Source organism: Chrysochloris asiatica, unplaced genomic scaffold, assembly GCF_000296735.1.
Source record: "Chrysochloris asiatica unplaced genomic scaffold, ChrAsi1.0 scaffold00045, whole genome shotgun sequence".
Taxonomy (NCBI): domain Eukaryota; kingdom Metazoa; phylum Chordata; class Mammalia; order Afrosoricida; family Chrysochloridae; genus Chrysochloris; species Chrysochloris asiatica.
Genome location: NW_006408563.1, coordinates 9621926 through 9639459, shown reverse-complemented (window position 1 = coordinate 9639459; position 17534 = coordinate 9621926). Strand labels below are relative to the sequence as shown.

The window sequence follows — 17534 nt, the reverse complement described above, 5'->3', positions numbered from 1 at the left end:
TTCCATTTCATTTTTGACAACTTCCAATTTTCCCAGATTAAGTCTTTGTACATTCCATGTTCTAACTTTCAATGGATGTTTACAGCTGTTTCTTTTAATTTTGAGTTGTGCCCCATCAGCAAATGAAGGTGCAGTAGGCTTTTCTCCCATGAGCTTTACTCCGTTCGTGTCATCACGGTCAACTCTACTTTGAGAAGGCATCTCTTCCCCAGTTGCATTTTGAGTACCTTGCAACCTGAGGGGCTCATTTCCTGGCACTATATCTGTCTGACAGTGTTTCTCTGCTATTCATAAGGTTCTCGGTGGCTAAATATTTGGAAGTAGTTCATCACTCTTTCTTCCTAGTCTGTCTTTGTCTGGAAGCTCAACTGAAACCTGTCCACCATGGGTGAGCCTGCTGGTTATTTAAAATACTGGTGGCATATCTTTCAGATTCACAGCAACTCACAAGCCACCACAGTAAGACAAACTGACAGACGAGCGGTGGCCGTTTGGTTTTAAGTGGAAACTGTCACTTTAAATTTTGAGGTGATCTGTGAGCATACATAGTAGAACCCTCCAGGGGAGGAAGTAGGATATCCATTCGCTCAGGCATTCCTTCTAGTCACCAGAATGGAGGTGCGCAGATAGCGAGAGACCAATGGACAGATAATAAATAATGTTCACACCTGTATCTCCATGGTTCTGTCAGGCTTTTGTGGCTGTTCTGATCCTTTTCCCACTTGGTCTCTCCCAAAATGGCAGCTCTGGGAGCAGGTGAGTGTCTTGAATTAGAAAGCAATGGTTTTCTTGATTCTGCTACAAATTCCCCTAGCTGGAAGCCTTCCAAGCTTCTAAATATTCCTTTATATGTGGTTCAGAGTTTTAGCACCATCCCCTGAGCCTGCTTTGTCCGATATTCTGTGTTGTTGCTGACGGAGCTCCTCACTGCGCTTCTACCGGATCCGCCATCTTGTTAATCAGTATGCTACTAGGACATTCTTATTTTAAAATAAAGTTCTTAGTTAACATAACTTTTATGGCAATAAAATTCATTCTATACTTAGCACAGGGATTAAACTGTTTTGTTTTGCTTTGGGGGGTGGGTAGACAGAGAAACCTGCTAGCAGAGCCCATGTACTAAGCAGGAGGAAGGAGGAGTGGGGGGGGGGGCAACCATGAATCTCTTCTTCAGGGATGTTGTTCTAAAAATGGCTAGGGAAAGTCGAGCTGATACCCTAAGAATGGACTGAGCTACTTTATGAGCAGTTAAACTCTGGTCTTTCAAAACGGATTGTAACAGTTAGACTTAGGCTTTGAGAATATGTGATGAGTGTATTATGAATAGCTGGAAGTCTGGGGGTGACCTGTGTCATCGGGTCACTGGGATCCTAGGGAAAACCAGATCTGAGTAGCTTCTACATTCCATTCCCCAAGTTTATATCCAAGGTTGTTATTGCTACCATCAGACGTGTCAGCGTCCCTATAACGATGTGAATGGCCTTGAAGATTCACATTCAAATGAGCAATTTATTAAAACCAACTATGAGTTGAACTGCAAGGTCAGTTTGAACTGCAAGGTCGGCTGTTCAAGCTCACCAGCTACCCCTTGGAAACCCTATATAGGGTCACTATGAGTTGGAACCAACTTAATGGTACTTAACAACAACAACAACAAAATCTCTAATATGGGTGGAGCAGGATAAGGAATAGGTTTGTAATTATCCTATTTTAACTAGTCTTCTAGGCCAGGAAGCAGAATTTCTAGCTAGACCTCTCTCCTTTTTCCATTTACGAAGCTCAGTGGGTGTGGAAGGTATACATATAAAACACTTTGTATTACTTAAACTCTATGTTGTGTTGTTGTTGTTGTTATGTGCCGTGGAGTCGGTTCTGACTCATAGCGACCCTGCACAGGGTTTCTGAGGCTGTAAATCTTTATGGGAGCAGAACGCCTCATCTTTCTCCCACGTAACAGCTGGTAGTTTCGAATTGCTGACCTTGAGGTTAGCAGCCCGATTCGTAACCACTACGCTACCAGAGCTCCTTTATGTTGTGTTAGAAATATTAAAATATATATCAAACATGGCTCCTTTTGGAGTGATGTGGTGGTATAGAGTCTCTCAACATAATGGATTGTAATCTCCCAAGAAGTCAGTATTTAACATTCTAATTCAGAAACTCCTATTTTAGAACTTTAGAGTCATCTGTATCTAGATAGCAAGTCTGCATGCCTACCAATGTCCCCACACTTGTTTCAGCCCATGAGAGACAACTTGGAACCAGTGAGTTTGAGAAGGTGCAGGCTTAGACCCACAGTTAACTGAACTCCATAAACGACCTCACCCTTGTTGTCACTTTGCTTTCTTGAAAAATTCCAGTCATCTTCCATCCAGGAGAAAACCTTATTGCCCCACGGCCCTCAGAAAGTCCCAGGCCATTTTCCTCAAGTTGTGGCCAAACATAGCGGCAGGTTTTGATGCACCTATCAACAAAAGCCAGAAGCTATTATACTTACTTTGCTGTAGCAGGATCTTTTCCCGCTCCAACCTCTCATCCTTCTCCCATTCTGCCTTCCGCTTTGACCACCTATCTTCCATTTCATCATAGATGCTGTCCTGTGGAGGCATAAAGAATACTATGAAGAAGTTAAAAAACAAAAAAAACCCCCTAATTAATGGTTCTTGGAGAGGCTGTAATTGTACACAAGGGGAGGTTTCTGCCTGTACTGCATACTCACTGAAGACACAGCTTTGTATCATTCCCAGTTTCCTTCACTGGGACCCTCTCTGCAAAGCTCCTATGTGTTGACTTCCATTAGTGATGGGAAGAATGTTCAGCTTTTCTCACCTGAGGTTTTGTGGAACCCTAGCAGTCAAAGGCAAACCATGTGTGGAATTTGTCTGACTGGAACTGGACTTCTTTTGAAGACAGGTAGGGTTCTCTGTGATGAAGAACCACATGTCAGCTCTGCCTCAACTGAATTGCTCATCAAAACTCATGGAGAGACAAATTCACCTAGTTACTTATTTGAATATTTAGGAAACAATGGGATTTTTTTCAGAGTGTCCATTTCTCAGCACATTTAATTTCCTTTGAGGTTAAATCAACCTAACCCAATGCCAGTTTTGTTGGTTGGTCCAGACTTCATAAGCACAAGACCCCAGGAAGGTGGGACACTCAGGACTTGGGCACTATCAGTAAAGTCCAAGGGCCCTGACCTCTCTTCCTTTTCAGTTTAGCAAAAGTGTTCACTCAAGATGAACTTGTAATTGTTTGTCCATTTACATGGACTTTCTTTTTCATAATCTTAGGACTGATGGGAAGCTCATTGCCCCTTTGCCACTGAAATCAAACTCTTTATAGAGTTACAGATTGACGCAAGCATAGAGCATACCCAGGAAAAACTGCGGCAGCTTACCTGGTCATAAGCCTGACACTTCTCTTAGATGTTTTCCTTGATAGCATAAAGGTGCATCTTGAAAAATAGATGCAAAGCTCAAAACTGAATCTGATGATGAACAACATTTCATGCTTGCTTCCTCCTTCCATAAGGTTACTAACTGGTCCTGCTTGCCTCGGACTGAGGGGATTCCTGAGATGCTGAACTTTATAACCAGGCAAGTCCTAGACAAACCAGGATGAGTTGGCCACCCTACTTAATAATTAAGTGGAAGGGAACTTGATCCTTGCCCACTCTAAGTGCCCCTAGTAAGAAATCATGCCCTAACTCTGTTTCCCTGAGCCCCCATCAATTTAGATATGATTAAATGAATGGATTATATGCTCTGAGGTGGTTGGAGAGGCAAACGAATTTTCCTTCCTTTTGGTCCAGCACTCTACTTCTAGAATCAAAAGTTATATATTCAAAGATGTTCAAAGCAATATTATTGATTATAGCAAACAACTGGAAACATCTCTAATGTGAAGCAGTAGAGTGGTGGTTAAGTACTTGAAGACCCTTCCATTAGTATAATATCTAATGAGTAAGAAGGAGAACCAAACTTTATTGGTGGTGGTGATGTGCTGTGGAGTCGGTTCCGACTCATAGTGACCCTGTAAAGGGTTTCCAAGGCTGTAAATCTTTACGGGAGCAGAAAGCCTCATCTTTCTTTCATGGAACAGCTGGTAGTTTTGAACTGCTGACCTTGAGGTTCACGGCCCAATTAGTAACCACTACAGTGGTTACCAAATTCTGGAGGGTGGGAGAAATGGGAGTTATATATAAGAGAGTCCTGGTGTGGTGCTTCAGGATAATGAGCTGAATGGACCACAAGATCAGTTTAAACCACAAAGTTGGCAGTTCAAATCCATCAGCTGCTCCTTGGAAACCCAATACAGGGAAGTTATGGGTTAGAAGCAACTCAAGGGCACTTAACAACAACAATAACAATGTATTTGTATGTATATATGTATATATTTACCACAATATAAAAGGAAGGAATAGTATCTAGTGATTAACAAAAAGTGGGGGTTCTCATATGCCAGATGAAAAAAGAATATAAGAATGCACTTAGAATATATCCAGTATGATTTCAGCTATAAGGAGCTCTGGTAGCGTAGTGGTTACGAATCAGGCTGTGAACCGCAAGGTCAGCCGTTGAAACTACCAACTGTTCTGCAGGGAAAAAGAGGAGGCTTTCTGCTCCCATAAAGATTTACAGCATCGGAAACCCTGTACAGGGTCGCTATGGGACAGAACCGACTCCACAGCACATAACAACAACAATACTTTAAAGAAAGTATAAATATTAACAATGGTTGGTTGTCTTTGGGTGAATAATTTTTTGCTGTTGTTATTGTTGGTGTTTGAATTTCCATAAAAATAACAAAGGAACATGAACAGGTATTATTGTTTCACAGGGGTATTTTTCAGTAGGTCTCCTCAGGGTCTGGGTGACTGACTTGCACACATAAACCACCACAGTCCGAGGTTCACGCTTCTTGTGGGTGCATGTGGCTAGATGGATTCCAATGTCATCAGCCAGGATTGAGGCTTGTGTTTTTTACCTTTATAGTTCACCAGGGAGCACTGTATCTCACCTGATACATGTGAAACATATTCTTCAAATATTTGTATTCTTTTCCCATTTCCTCTGGGCAAAAGGAAAACAACAGAGCCATCAGTATTCCCCAAGTATAAATTCCCTTGCACACTTCCCCCACCTCAAACTCATCTCCTAGCTCATGAAACCTTGCTGTGCCTCAGAAATGGACCAAGAAGCTTATTAGAAATGCTAATGTACAGGCCCTGCCCCCAAACACACAGAATCAGAATCTCAGGGGAAACCTCAGCATCTGCTGGCTAATCTACTTCCCAGCTATTCTGAGACCCACCAAGTTTGAGAACAATCCCTCAGGGCTCAACCCTTGCTGCTTACATCTGCATCTCTTTTTAAAATAACATTTTCTAGTTTACATTGATTATGAAAACAATGAATGTTCTCTTTAGAAAAGTGGAAAATCCGCAAAGTAAAAATAAGATGATTTCTTTAAAAAGTAGACGACGAAATAAAGGGATGTTGTAGAATCTCTCCTTCTCACTGTGGTGGCAATTTTGCAGGGTACGCATTCTGCCCTTCCCAGGGGAAGCACAAATACTGGGATATACGACCATAGTGGAATTTAATGATATACCATCACTTTACAGGAGAGGATACTTGTTGAATTGGAATGTTGTTGTTGTTAAGTGTCTTTGAGTCAGTTCTGACTCACAGAGACTCTGTGTAGGGTTTCCAAGGAGTGGCTGGTGAGTTTGAACCACCAACCTTGTGGTTCAAACTGACCTTGAGCAGTCCTGCGCATTAAGCCAGAGGGCCACATCAGGACTCCTGAATTGTAATGTTGTTGTTGTTAAGTGCTGTTGAGTTGATTCTGACCCATAGCAACCCTGTATAGGGTTTCAGAGGAGCAGCTGGTGAGCTTAAACTGCTGACCTTGCAGTTCAAATGGCTTTGCAGTCTGGGGCACTAACTCACAACACCACACCAGGACTCCAGGATTGTAATAGCATTACCTTAAATTTGTGGACCTTTAAAATATATCCTTAAAAATGATTTCACATTCTTATTACTCCAATAAGAGTAGGTGTTACTGTCCTCCATGCCCAGATAGAGAAACTGACACTCAAGGAGATGAAAGTACTTGCTCAGATCCCAAGACTTGGGACAAACTTGCCCATCTTCCAGGTTTAGGAAGAGCATTACTAGAGAGGTTTTCTCTTCTTACAGTTTCATTCTCAGCCACTCCCTTCCCCTAAGCTTCCAGAGGAAACACTGAAACACTGGTGCTCTCTCTAGAAGCACTCAGGGGCAGCCTCTCAAACACCCCACCCCCACCCCCACCCCCAGTTATGGTCCCAACCCCCTGAGACGTACCCAGCTTCTCCTGGGCAGCCAACCTCTCTGCCTTCAAAGCTGCTTTGTAGTTTTGCTCTAACTCACTGATTTCTGTGGCATGAGCCTCTTTGAGCTCCCTGTGGAAGCCCAGAGAAGACCAAAATCATGAGTAAAAGTTCACTGACTCCCTCTCAACCCCTCCTCCCTAACACAGGAAGTTGGTGGGCAGCTTTGAGGCTTCGCTATCGAAACATTCTCCTTTATCCCTCCAGAGACGCTGAGAGGAGATCTCTATTTTACAAGTAACTCTCCCTTCCCAACAGGCTACATGGTTGCTTATAAAGAGCAGGGGAATCTGTGGGCAATCTCAGCCCCAAGGATGAGTCCAAGGTATCTGCACCCTGTATTCCAGAAGGCAGATACTAGGGTATTCAAGTCCAGTGTTTAAACTAGCTTATTCAAGTCAAGTTTCTGAACTTGCACTGGTGCGCAGCAAGTGTGGAAGGGAAAGTTGGTATTTTCTTTACCCACAGATAAAACACAGTTTACCTTTACTGTTCTGGCTGCCACACCTCTCAAAACATCCTCCCTTGTAGCCCAGGGCTTACCTCACAGAAGGGAGTGCACAGGTGAGAGGAGGAGAAAGGAACTGGGGAGCAGAGGGGCAACTGAGAACAACAGCTGTTTAACACAGCTCATAGGCAACAAACAAAATTGACCCTTCTCAGCTACCAACAACGACAACAAAGAAAGAGATTAGAATGAAATAAAATAATTGATGAGAAAATATCAAGAAACAATCACTTTGTGCTACCTGTTGGTGGCCTCAAATCAAGCCATCCAGCACTCCAAAGACACAAGCCTTATGTCCCCAGCCCTCACTACTCCAGTCCCAGTTAGCGCTGTCTGGATTCCAATGAACTATATTCCTGCAAAGGATGCAGGAGCCTAGGACCTTCAACACAAAGGGCTTGTGCCAGAAAGCATACCTGTTCTTGTTGTCAAAGTTCTGCTGCATCTCAGCACACCGGATTTCCATTTCACTGGAGAGCTGGAGATGAGGCCCCACATTAATAACCCAGGAGTAAGGACCTCTGCCCCAACCTGCACCTTTGGTATCTTCTGCCTCTTCACTCATGGAGTCCAGCCCACTCCCCACACTGCTACCATTTGTGTTCTGCAGTGCCCAGAGGGCCCATTATATTGCTTTGTCCTATGTTCATAATGTTGGTGCACAGAAACCATCTTTTTCACTAGCTGGGTTTGTGGGTAGGTCTGGGCTTGGCTAGATTGTAATCTCTTCATAAGACCGTGACCTTTAGATTCTTGGATACATAATTAAATTGAACAATTATTTATTGGGAAAAGGACTGCCTGAAAAAGCCAAACAGGCCTAAGACTCAGACTTTTCCTTCACTGAACTTAAAATCCATTGTTAATAAATAAGTCCCTGTTGACAGAATGATCATGTTCTAGCAAGCAGAAATTGCTCACTCTCTGGTAAACCTCCATCCTAACATATCAGAAACATCTAGCTACTGTCCCATGAAGAATGGACATTTTAAAACCAGTATGTGGTCACAGTCAGCTAATGCAAGGGTTCAAGCCTTGTCCTAGTGCCTCTTCCCTTGTGCTGGAAAGGAATCCTACCTACCATGAGGAGTCAGGGTTGTACCTGCCACAACCCTCTGGTCAGCCCCAGCAACTCTGGAAGGACAGCCACCTAGCACTCCTCCTTTCCACAGGGTTGTTGTTGCTGTTGTTGTTGTTAAGTGCTGTCGAGTTGGTTCTGACCCATAGTGACCCTGTACAGGGTTTCCGAGGGTGTAAATCTTTACAGGAGTAGAAAGCCTGATCTTTCTTCCGCGGAGCAGCTGGTAGTTTCGAACCGCTGACCTTAAGGTTCACAACCCGATTCATAACCACTACGCTAGTACTACAAAATGGTGTGTTCACAAGTAGGAGAATTTTAAGGCTCACACTGTAGGGGTCCCTCCATGAAAATAGTCTTCAAATATGTCTTCAGCATAGCTTGGGCTTAGTGGGGCAAGTGTGTCTTACCCAATGGTCTATCACTGATGAGAAGTTATTTAATTTCCCTGGTCCTCAGTTTCTGTCTAAAGGACAGAGGCCATAAACTTTGCAAAGTTTTAATATAAATAGGATAATGAATCAGTAGTGGAAGAGGTCTCAGCTTGAGTCACAAGCTGGGTCACTATAGAACTGAGACATGTCTGGGGCATATAAGAGGGTGGGAGCTAGGTCTGTCAGATATCTGTCTAAAAGCTGGGAAGTAGACCTTGAAGCAGGTTTCGGTAACAACAGACCAGCTTGTGGTCAGAGGAGGTTTTCAGCACAGCTTTGGTCTGTTGTTCCAGTCCAGGCAACTGGCCAATCCTGCCTGAGATAGGCAGGAAGGCCCTGTGATAAGACAGGTGGTGAAATGTAAAGGAGGCATGCCACTAAAACCCTCAAGAAACACAGAGAATGAAAATTGCCATCTGCAGGTTCGGAGGTATCATTATTGCAGCTTCAACAGCGTCGGGAAGTAGGCACTGGAGGCTCCTGGCACTTTCCGAGCAACGCTGGAAGGATTGATTGTGTTGGTACCGTTAGTGAGAGGCTCAACCACCTCTGAAACTTAACTCACCACCAAGGTTCCAACAGGCTAGATGGGAGATGACAGGTGCTCCTCATATAGGGAGGACAGTGTCACTGAACACACGGGACAACTTCCAGAAATAATTGAATTAGAATTTGAAGAGAAGCTTAAGCTCTTGCAATGGAGATGGAGTCAAAGAAATACTATTGGGTAGCCATGGTCCTATCTTCAGTTTTCTGTCACCTGGACAATGTGGCTACATAAGTAAAATGCTTGGCATCTTGCCTGGCATATAGCAGGTGATTGATCTGAAAATTTAATTTTTCCTGACCCATAAGATTCTGACTAACTCAAGGGTCACTCACCAATCTTTGGGCAGACTGGTGGTCTCTGTTCATCTGCTCTATTATCGCTGTCAGCTCTGAGATCTGCTCTTCTAGGTCCGAAATTATATTAGTCCTGTGGAGCAAGCACAGAGCTTCTTCTCATTCACAGAGCCTAACCATCCCATGAAGCCAGGGCCCTGGGAACAATGGCTCTGGCCTGGTGAAAGCACACACACCACATCATCATGGGCATTGGGGTGAAGAGGCAGAGTGATGGTCCAGGGAAGGAATTAACAGTAGGGCACTTGAGCTTCAGACTGCCTTTCTGGACAAAAGCTATCCAGAGTGAGTGGGATGGGTTGGCAGTCTCTTGAATAGCAGGGAAATAAATAGCAAGGAGTTTATTAGAGTTCGGCCTTGATATGCCAATAGTATTTGAAATGAAGCTTGGGGGATTGGGAAAGAGAAGTTGGGGAAATATTAATGGTGACAGTAAATCATAGACAAGGAATGGACCAGATTTGGGAGTAAGAAGGAATATAAGAGAGTAGCTTTAAAAATAGACAATGGTGTCTATATGTTTCTAAGTTTGGGAACTCCATGATGTTTATAGATTACTCATTACTCATCTCTGTTTGATTGTGCCAGAGTAGACAGGGTGGCAGGCAATGCTTCTGTGCAGTGTAGCTAAGAGGAGGGCCTCAACTCATGAGACTTTGAACTCTTTAGCCAATCATTCACCATATCTAACTGGCAGAGAGAGAATGTGAGGTGAGAAAATAAGAGACAGGATATAGGAGAAGAGGGTGACAAGGTACAAGTAAATGGAATATCAGGGAACTCCTGTCTGTCTTTTGGTAGTTATCTTCAATGTCAACAATACTCACAAGCATCTTTTGTGTTATTTTTCCACAAATGGTGACAACCTTCTTAGAAAAACAAGAAATAGTTGAGGCACTGCCTTGTATGTGGGCAACAACCCATTGTCTTGCTGCAGTGTTGTGGGCAGTCAGGGGAAAGAAAACTGGCTGAAGGCTCCACTGACTAGTAAGGAGGAGCTCAGATCTGCTTTGTCTGAGTCAAGGCAGACCAGGGTGTCCCAGTGGTTTGGCTTCACTCACCAATGGTTTTGTGGGCCCTTCAGCCTAATCCTGAGTCTGCATCCCTTCACAGAGATAAGCAACAGGTTGCTAACAGGTTGTATCCTTTCTATATACTACAAAACCAAACCCAAAGCAAACCAGTTGCCATTGAGACAATTCCAACCCATGGCAATTCCATGTATGCCAGAGTAAAACTGCTCCATTGGGTTGTCAGTGGCTGGTTTTTCAGAAGTAGACTACTAAGTCACCCCTTGTCTGTCAGTTTGTGAGTTGCTGTGATTCTGGAAGTTATGCCACCTGTATTTTAAATATCAGCAGTTTCACCCATGGTGGACAGGTTTCAGCGGAGCTTCCAGACAGAAAGAAGGAGAGGTGGATGACTTCTATGAATGATAAGCTACTGAAAACCTTATGAATAGAAGTGGGACACTGTCAGGTGTGGTGCTGGAAAATGAACCTCTCAGGCTGGAAGACGCTCAAAATACAACTGCCTCCTTAGAGTTGATCTAATGATGCCACTGGAGAAAAGTTTTTGGGACCTTCATTTATTGATGGGACACAACTCAAAATGAGGAGAAACAGCTACAAACATCCATTAATAATTGGAATGTGAAATGTACAAAGACTATCTCAAGGATAGATTTATGCATTAGACATTAATGATGGAAGACCAGAGAGTTATGGAATGGCACTGAGAACATCATACATGAAGAAAGCAAAAGATCATTAAAAATATAAGAAAGAAAAAAAAGACAAAAATGGATGTTAAAAAAGACTCTGAAATTTGTCTTTGAGTGTAGAGAAGCTAAAGCAATGGGAAGAAATGATGAAGTAAAAGAACTTGAACAGAAAATTTCAAAGGGCAGCTCGAGAAGACAAAATAAAGTATTATAATGAAATATGCAAAGACCTGGAGTTTACAAAATCAAAAGGGAAGAATATGCTCAGCATTTCTCAAGCTGAAAGAACTGAATTAATAATTCAAGATTTTACTTTCAATACTGAAGGATTCTATGGGCAAAATGGAGCCCTGGTGTGGTGCTATAGGATAAGCATTGACCTGCTAACCTCAAGGTTTTTGGTTCAAACCCACCAACTGCTCCTTGGAAACACTATACAGGGTTACTGTGAGTAGGAATTGACTCCACGGCACTTAGCAACAACAACATGGGCAATATACTGAATGATGCAGGACGAATCAGAAGGAGATGGAAGGAGTCATTGTACCAAAAAGAATTAGTCAATGTTCAACCATTTCAAAAGGCAGCATATGATCAAGATCCAATGATACTGATGGAAGAAATCCAAGCTGCATTGAATGCATTGGTGAAAAATAAGACTCTAAGAATTGATGGACTCCAAATGGAAATGATTCAACAAACTGATGCAGCACTTGAGGCACTCATTTGTCTATGCCAAGGAATATGAAGACACTTAATCAATCAACTGATATTTCTGCCCATTCCAAAGAAAGGTGACCCAGTGGAATGCAGAAATCATTGAACAATATCATTAATATCACATGTAAGAAAAATTCTGCTAAAGATAATTTATAAACAGCTATAGTACATGAATAGGGAGCTTCCAGAAATTCAGGCTGGATTCAGAAGAAAACATAGAGCAAGGGATATCATTGTTAATGTCAGATAAATCTTGGCTAAAAGCACAGAATATCAGATGTTTACTTGTGCTTTATTGACTATGCAAAGGCATTCAAATGTGTGGATCATAACAAACTACGGATAACACTGTGAAGAATAGGTATTCCAGAACACTTCATGTACACGAGGAACCTGCACACAGACCAAGAGGCAGTTGTTCTAACAGAACAAAGGGATACTGAATGGCTTAAAATCAAGAAATGTATGTGCCATGGTTGTATTCTTTCACCATACTTATCCAGTCTGTATGCTGAGCAAATAATCCAAGAAGTTGTGTTGGAGGAAGTACAACCAGAATATTCCTTAGACGTTAGGATAGCAAGACTTTGTCTCTTGTTCGATGGATATGCTGTCAGGAGGGATCAGTCCCTGGAGAAGGACATCATACTTGGTAAAGTGGAGGGTCAGTGAAAAAGAGGGAGCAACCACAATGGGCTCAAATACAACAGTTGTGAGCATGGCCTAGCATCGTGCACTGTTTCATTCTGTTGTGCGTCGGGTCACTATGAGTCAGAACCGACTAAATGGTACCTAATAACAACAGACTGCCAAGCGTTTCTTCCCAGGGAGTCGGGGTAGATCGGAATCTCCAACCATCCAGTTAGCAGCCGTGCACATGACCTGTTGCAGTTTCTAGAGTCTCCATACACTAACGGATAATAAATAGTAAGTGGTGTTTGTGTTTTCTGATGTTCGTGGTGGTTTTTAAAGTTTCTCTCTTGAAAAAGAGAACTCTCATAGCAAGCAAAAGCTAGGAGGAAGAGACACCAGGTGGGCAGTCATTGCAGTAGTGCAGGTAAGAGTATTAGATGCCTGAGTGAAGACAGGAAAGAAGGACTGGGAGATTTGACTGAGGGAGTTTGTCGATGGAATGGAAAGGCTGTGCTGACTGATTTCATATGATGGTGGTGGTTTAGAGAGTTTGGTGGAGCTTGCATGGCAGGGTGTTCAACCCAGAAGGATTCAGGCTGGAACCCTCCACACTGCATCAACTGAGAAGTATCTTTGGTTATAATGTAAAAAGACGTACATACTTGGGATTCACAGAAACCCAGACCTTACACCTGATTCACATACTCCAAACTGTGTGGTGCAGTAGGATCAGCACTGGACTTTGAACCACCAGTTTGGAAGTTCAAACCCATTCACTTGTCTATGCCAAGACATTCTGAAGCTAGGGTCACTATGAGTTGGAACGGACTCAGCGGCACTTAATAACAACGACAAATGAATATTTTATCTGTTTCTTAGCCCCAGGAAAAATTGTTCTCCATTAGTGTGAACAATACCACATCCATCATTTTCTGGGTCAGTTGCCTGATTTGATCTTCATTTGCCTCTTGGACCCACTGACTAAAGGGACTGGAACAGCGAGAGGTGGACGTGGATGGGAGCTGGCATCAAGAGACAAGGTGACGTATAACGTGAGCTTGCACAGTGACTTCAGAGCGGGACCCTGTGACGTTGGCATAGATGTCAGGGGTTTGTCCCAAAGGCTATACTAAGCCAGGTAGTGATAGCTTTTAGGAGCTGGAGGTTGGTTCAAAGATATTACCTGGAAATTTCTATTTTGTCCATGATCTCTGATTCTGTTTGCTTTTTTCTGTCGAACATCTCATCCCCCAAGGTGACAGAAATCTGTTCCCTATTCCGAATGAGGCGGTAGCCAGGAGACACGTTTATCACTTCCTAGACACAGGTGAAATGTAAGATGGTAACACAGACTTAGAGTGCATTGTACCATTGCTCTCCTCACATTTGATAGAGCATGAGCTGAGCCTCTAGGGCCCACACCCCTTCCATGCATCCCACAATTACTGCTCATCCTATATCTTCACACGTGGTTCTCCTGTGATCTAATACTAGCCTCTAGCTGGCTTCTGATGTCCCACTCAATTGTCCCACGGGCCTTCAAGCTCTAAATGTGTAAAAAGGAATTTTTAACACCCCACTCTGCACCCTGCCCCCGACCCCTGCACCTTCTTGGAGTTCATCATGACCAGAAGCCAGAAGGCTGTTGGACATCATAGAAAACACACAGGTGTGGGAATCAGACAACCCTGAGTTTGAATTCTGCCTCTGCCATCTGCCAATAGTGAATCCACATCTTTGTGCCTCAGTACCCTCATAGGACAAAGGTTCCTCTCCCTGTGGTCCCCAAGAACATCAGAAAGCTTGCTTCATGGAAACACGACTGTACCTTGGACTGGATTCACTGTCACTAACTACCTGGTTTCCCTGGGACAGCCTCCTTACCTGACACAAAATGGAACTGAGAAGTAAACAGATGCTACCTCTGGGGTCAACCTGAGTTCCAGTTGTGGCTCTGTCATATACCAGCCATATATAATAGGCAATAATAGGAGCCCCTCCCATAGGGTCATTGTGAACATTCCAAGGGTAAAGGCCCATGCCTGCACATTGTTGTTGTTAAGTGCAGTCAAGTCAGTACCAACCCATAGTGACCCTGTATAAGGTTTCCAAGGAGCGACTGGTGAGCTTGAACCACCGACCTTGTAGTTTAAACAGCTGTGCAGTCTGGCACATTAACCCACAGTGCCACACCAGGACTCCCTGCACATTGTAGGTACTCAATAAAGGCTAATCCCATTACCCTAGTCCCCTATTTACTCACATAAGGTAATTTCATGCTCTCTTCTTGTTTTCCAAAATGCATTTCCACTCTGCAAGGGGAAGGTTTGCTCAGAAAGCAAACAGAAAACAAAGAAAAAGTCAGAGTTGAGTAGCTACACCCTGATCTTGCCTTCTGCTCTCAGCTCCAGCCACTCTTCCTTCTCTGGGTGGCTGGAGAATCTGCTGGCTCAAGTCCTTGTGAGAAGTTCCTGGCTCAGGAGACTAAAGTTGTCTTACTTAGGATGATGGGGGCACACTTTAGTTTGGGGAGAGTGTGAGCCAGTCATACATGCGTGTGTGCGCACACACACACACACACATACACAACACACACACACACAGTTCAGGGAACCATATTGTACCTCCTTTTATTGAAGAATGAACATAAACAAATATTCTGGACAATGACATAGCTTCCATTAAGACATGGAAACATTTAATTTCAAATTGCTTTTCATTCAAATCTTCATATATGTTAAATGTAAAATGAATAACTATCACCATTGCTAGTAGCCATCAGGTCATTTCTGACTCATGGAAACCCCATATGTGTCAGAGTGATCTATAGGGTTTCCAGTGATGAATTTTTCAGAACTACATTCCCAGTTATTTTTTCTGAGGTACCTCTGGTTGGACTTGAATATCCAATCTTCCATTAGCAGTAGAGTGTGTTAGCCATTTGCACCCACCCAGAGTCTCCTTAGCAAATAACAGGTGCTCAGTAAATATTTTCTAAATAAGTGGAATACAAAGATTCATGCAAAGGCCTAAAGCAAAGTCATACTTTTAAGCTTGCAAAATATGGGTAAACATTTGAATTTTGAGTGAAACACACACACACGTACACACATACAGAGACACAACCTATAGAAGACCTTGGATACAAGAAAGTCATTGGCAAAAGGTGAGCAGCACAGTGAGGCTCCCTGAGGTTCTGTCCATGACATGCTCCAGGCACTGGGCCCTGAAGGCAGGAAACACCTATGGAGCAACCTAGATGAGGGCTTATTTGCAATGACTTTGAAAGTTGCTTGTACAGACAACCTAAGTGTACATCAACATAAGAATGGATCAGTAAACTCTGGTATCTACAAACAATGGAATACTATGCTACTTTGAGAAGAACGAAGAAGTTGCAAACCACTGCATAACATGGATGAAGTTTGAGGGCATTATGCTGAGTGAAATTAGTCAGGCACCAAAGAACAAATACTATGTAAAACCATTATTGTAATAGCTTAAGAAAAGATTTCCACACTCAGAATAATTCTTTGAGGTTTGCCAGAGGTGAGAGGAAGTGGACAGTAACTCACAGGTTAGGGGATAGACATATGATAACTTGGGTGATGGGGAGGGCAGTAAATAGGTGAGGGGGGGCAATGCATAAGAAGGGGGAGGAGAATAGGGAAATGATAGGGAAAGACTTTGGAAGGTATAAACAGGGTAAATGGGGCAGAGGTAGATTGTTAGGTAAGAACAGCCTTGGAAAAACAAGACTATGATATAGGGATGAGACATAGTCTGAATGGGTAAAGGAGGGGAAATAATGTTAAAGTACTTGACTGTTCTGTGGATATCGGATTCCACTGCTACTAGTGTAATATAGATGTTTAAGTGGAATCGAAATAAATACTGGAAAGTATGATTACAGTAAGTTTGTAAGCCCCTCTTCATCCTATAATTGATTGAGTTATCTAAAAATAAACAAGAATGTGCCTGGGGAAACAGGCCTTTGTGGAATATGGGACCTTAGCTGGAAGCCTGAGCCCCTCCCTCCTCCAGCACCTTCAGAGGTAGAATAGTCCCAATTGAAAAGACAAGCAGATCAACCCAGAATGGCTAGAGGAATACAAGATACTTCTTGAAAGAAAGATCAATGGGTGGGTGGAGGGAGAAAGATAGCAGATTGGCTGTGACAATATCAAGCAAGATGTTTGCCTTGGAGTCATCAAGGCAAGAAAAGTCAGCCCATCAGGGTAAACCTCTTTCTAAGACTGAAACTCAAAGAGAACGTATGAACAGTCTTGTAGGCTCACTGGTGACTACTCTGGTCAACTTGTGAGTGGAAGTGGGGGAAATGCAGCAAAGAGATCGACCATATTCCATAGATGCCCAATGACTTTGAGATGAGAGATGGGCTGCCTGGCTTTAAGTTCAGTGAGACATGTGAACTCCTGAGCCCAAGGACACTGACCTAGCCATTGGGGACTAGAGTTAAGAGTTAAGTATCCAGCTGGTATGAAGAGGAAGGAGGCATGAGAGAACTCCCAAACTTTCAATAGTACCCATTTGACCTAGCTTGATGGCTTTGCTGACCATAATTTGACCAGATGAAGATAAAGAAATATGATACAGAGAGCAAGCATAAATTGCTATAAACTGATCAACTAACTAACCTTTGCTTATGAAACTGCCCAAAATTCCAACTGAATGGGGTAGGATTTTTCTTATCAAGGATCAAGCATGCCTCCTCAGAACGCTGGGTTGATAAGGACGGACAACTTAGACTTCAGCTACCAAAATTGGGGGTCTATAAAGGCTTACAAGCTTTCATGAGGGTGCTTAGTGTCAGAATGAGGGTAGTAAGACAGAAACCCTACTGAATAGTTTTCTTTTTGTCCAGATGGGTCTGGTGATGAAGGAGAAATTTTTATGATTCAATTGTGAGTAATCGTTATTAGGTCTAATGGTGATGTCACAACTGTAAATGTAGAAGAGGTGTAACTAAACAGCTAATCTGTCATTTCAGGAACAGAGGATCCTAGGACCATCAAGAGGGAAGAACATGAGAGAAGCGAGAGATCCTAATCAGAAAAACGGTACAACAGAGATGGTGGCAGAGGTGATGGTGTAGAGAGACAGAGCAGCAGTGGCCGATAGGCCTAGGGACT

At 43.1% G+C, this 17534-nt stretch overlaps 1 protein-coding gene across 1 annotated transcript in view; it reads right to left on the bottom strand.

Annotated features, from left to right (window-relative positions):
• Positions 1 to 17534, bottom strand: part of ALS2CR12 (amyotrophic lateral sclerosis 2 (juvenile) chromosome region, candidate 12) — a 31963-nt gene that overhangs the window by 11423 nt on the left and 3006 nt on the right. Inside the window, exons 3-9 of the mRNA XM_006862033.1 lie at positions 14645 to 14693; positions 13565 to 13698; positions 9285 to 9378; positions 7307 to 7368; positions 6357 to 6454; positions 5023 to 5075; positions 2498 to 2597 (exon numbers count right to left, since the gene is read on the bottom strand). Of these exons, the coding sequence (XP_006862095.1) occupies positions 2498 to 2597; positions 5023 to 5075; positions 6357 to 6454; positions 7307 to 7368; positions 9285 to 9378; positions 13565 to 13698; positions 14645 to 14693 (590 nt within the window). The remainder of the gene's footprint in view (positions 1 to 2497; positions 2598 to 5022; positions 5076 to 6356; positions 6455 to 7306; positions 7369 to 9284; positions 9379 to 13564; positions 13699 to 14644; positions 14694 to 17534) is intronic.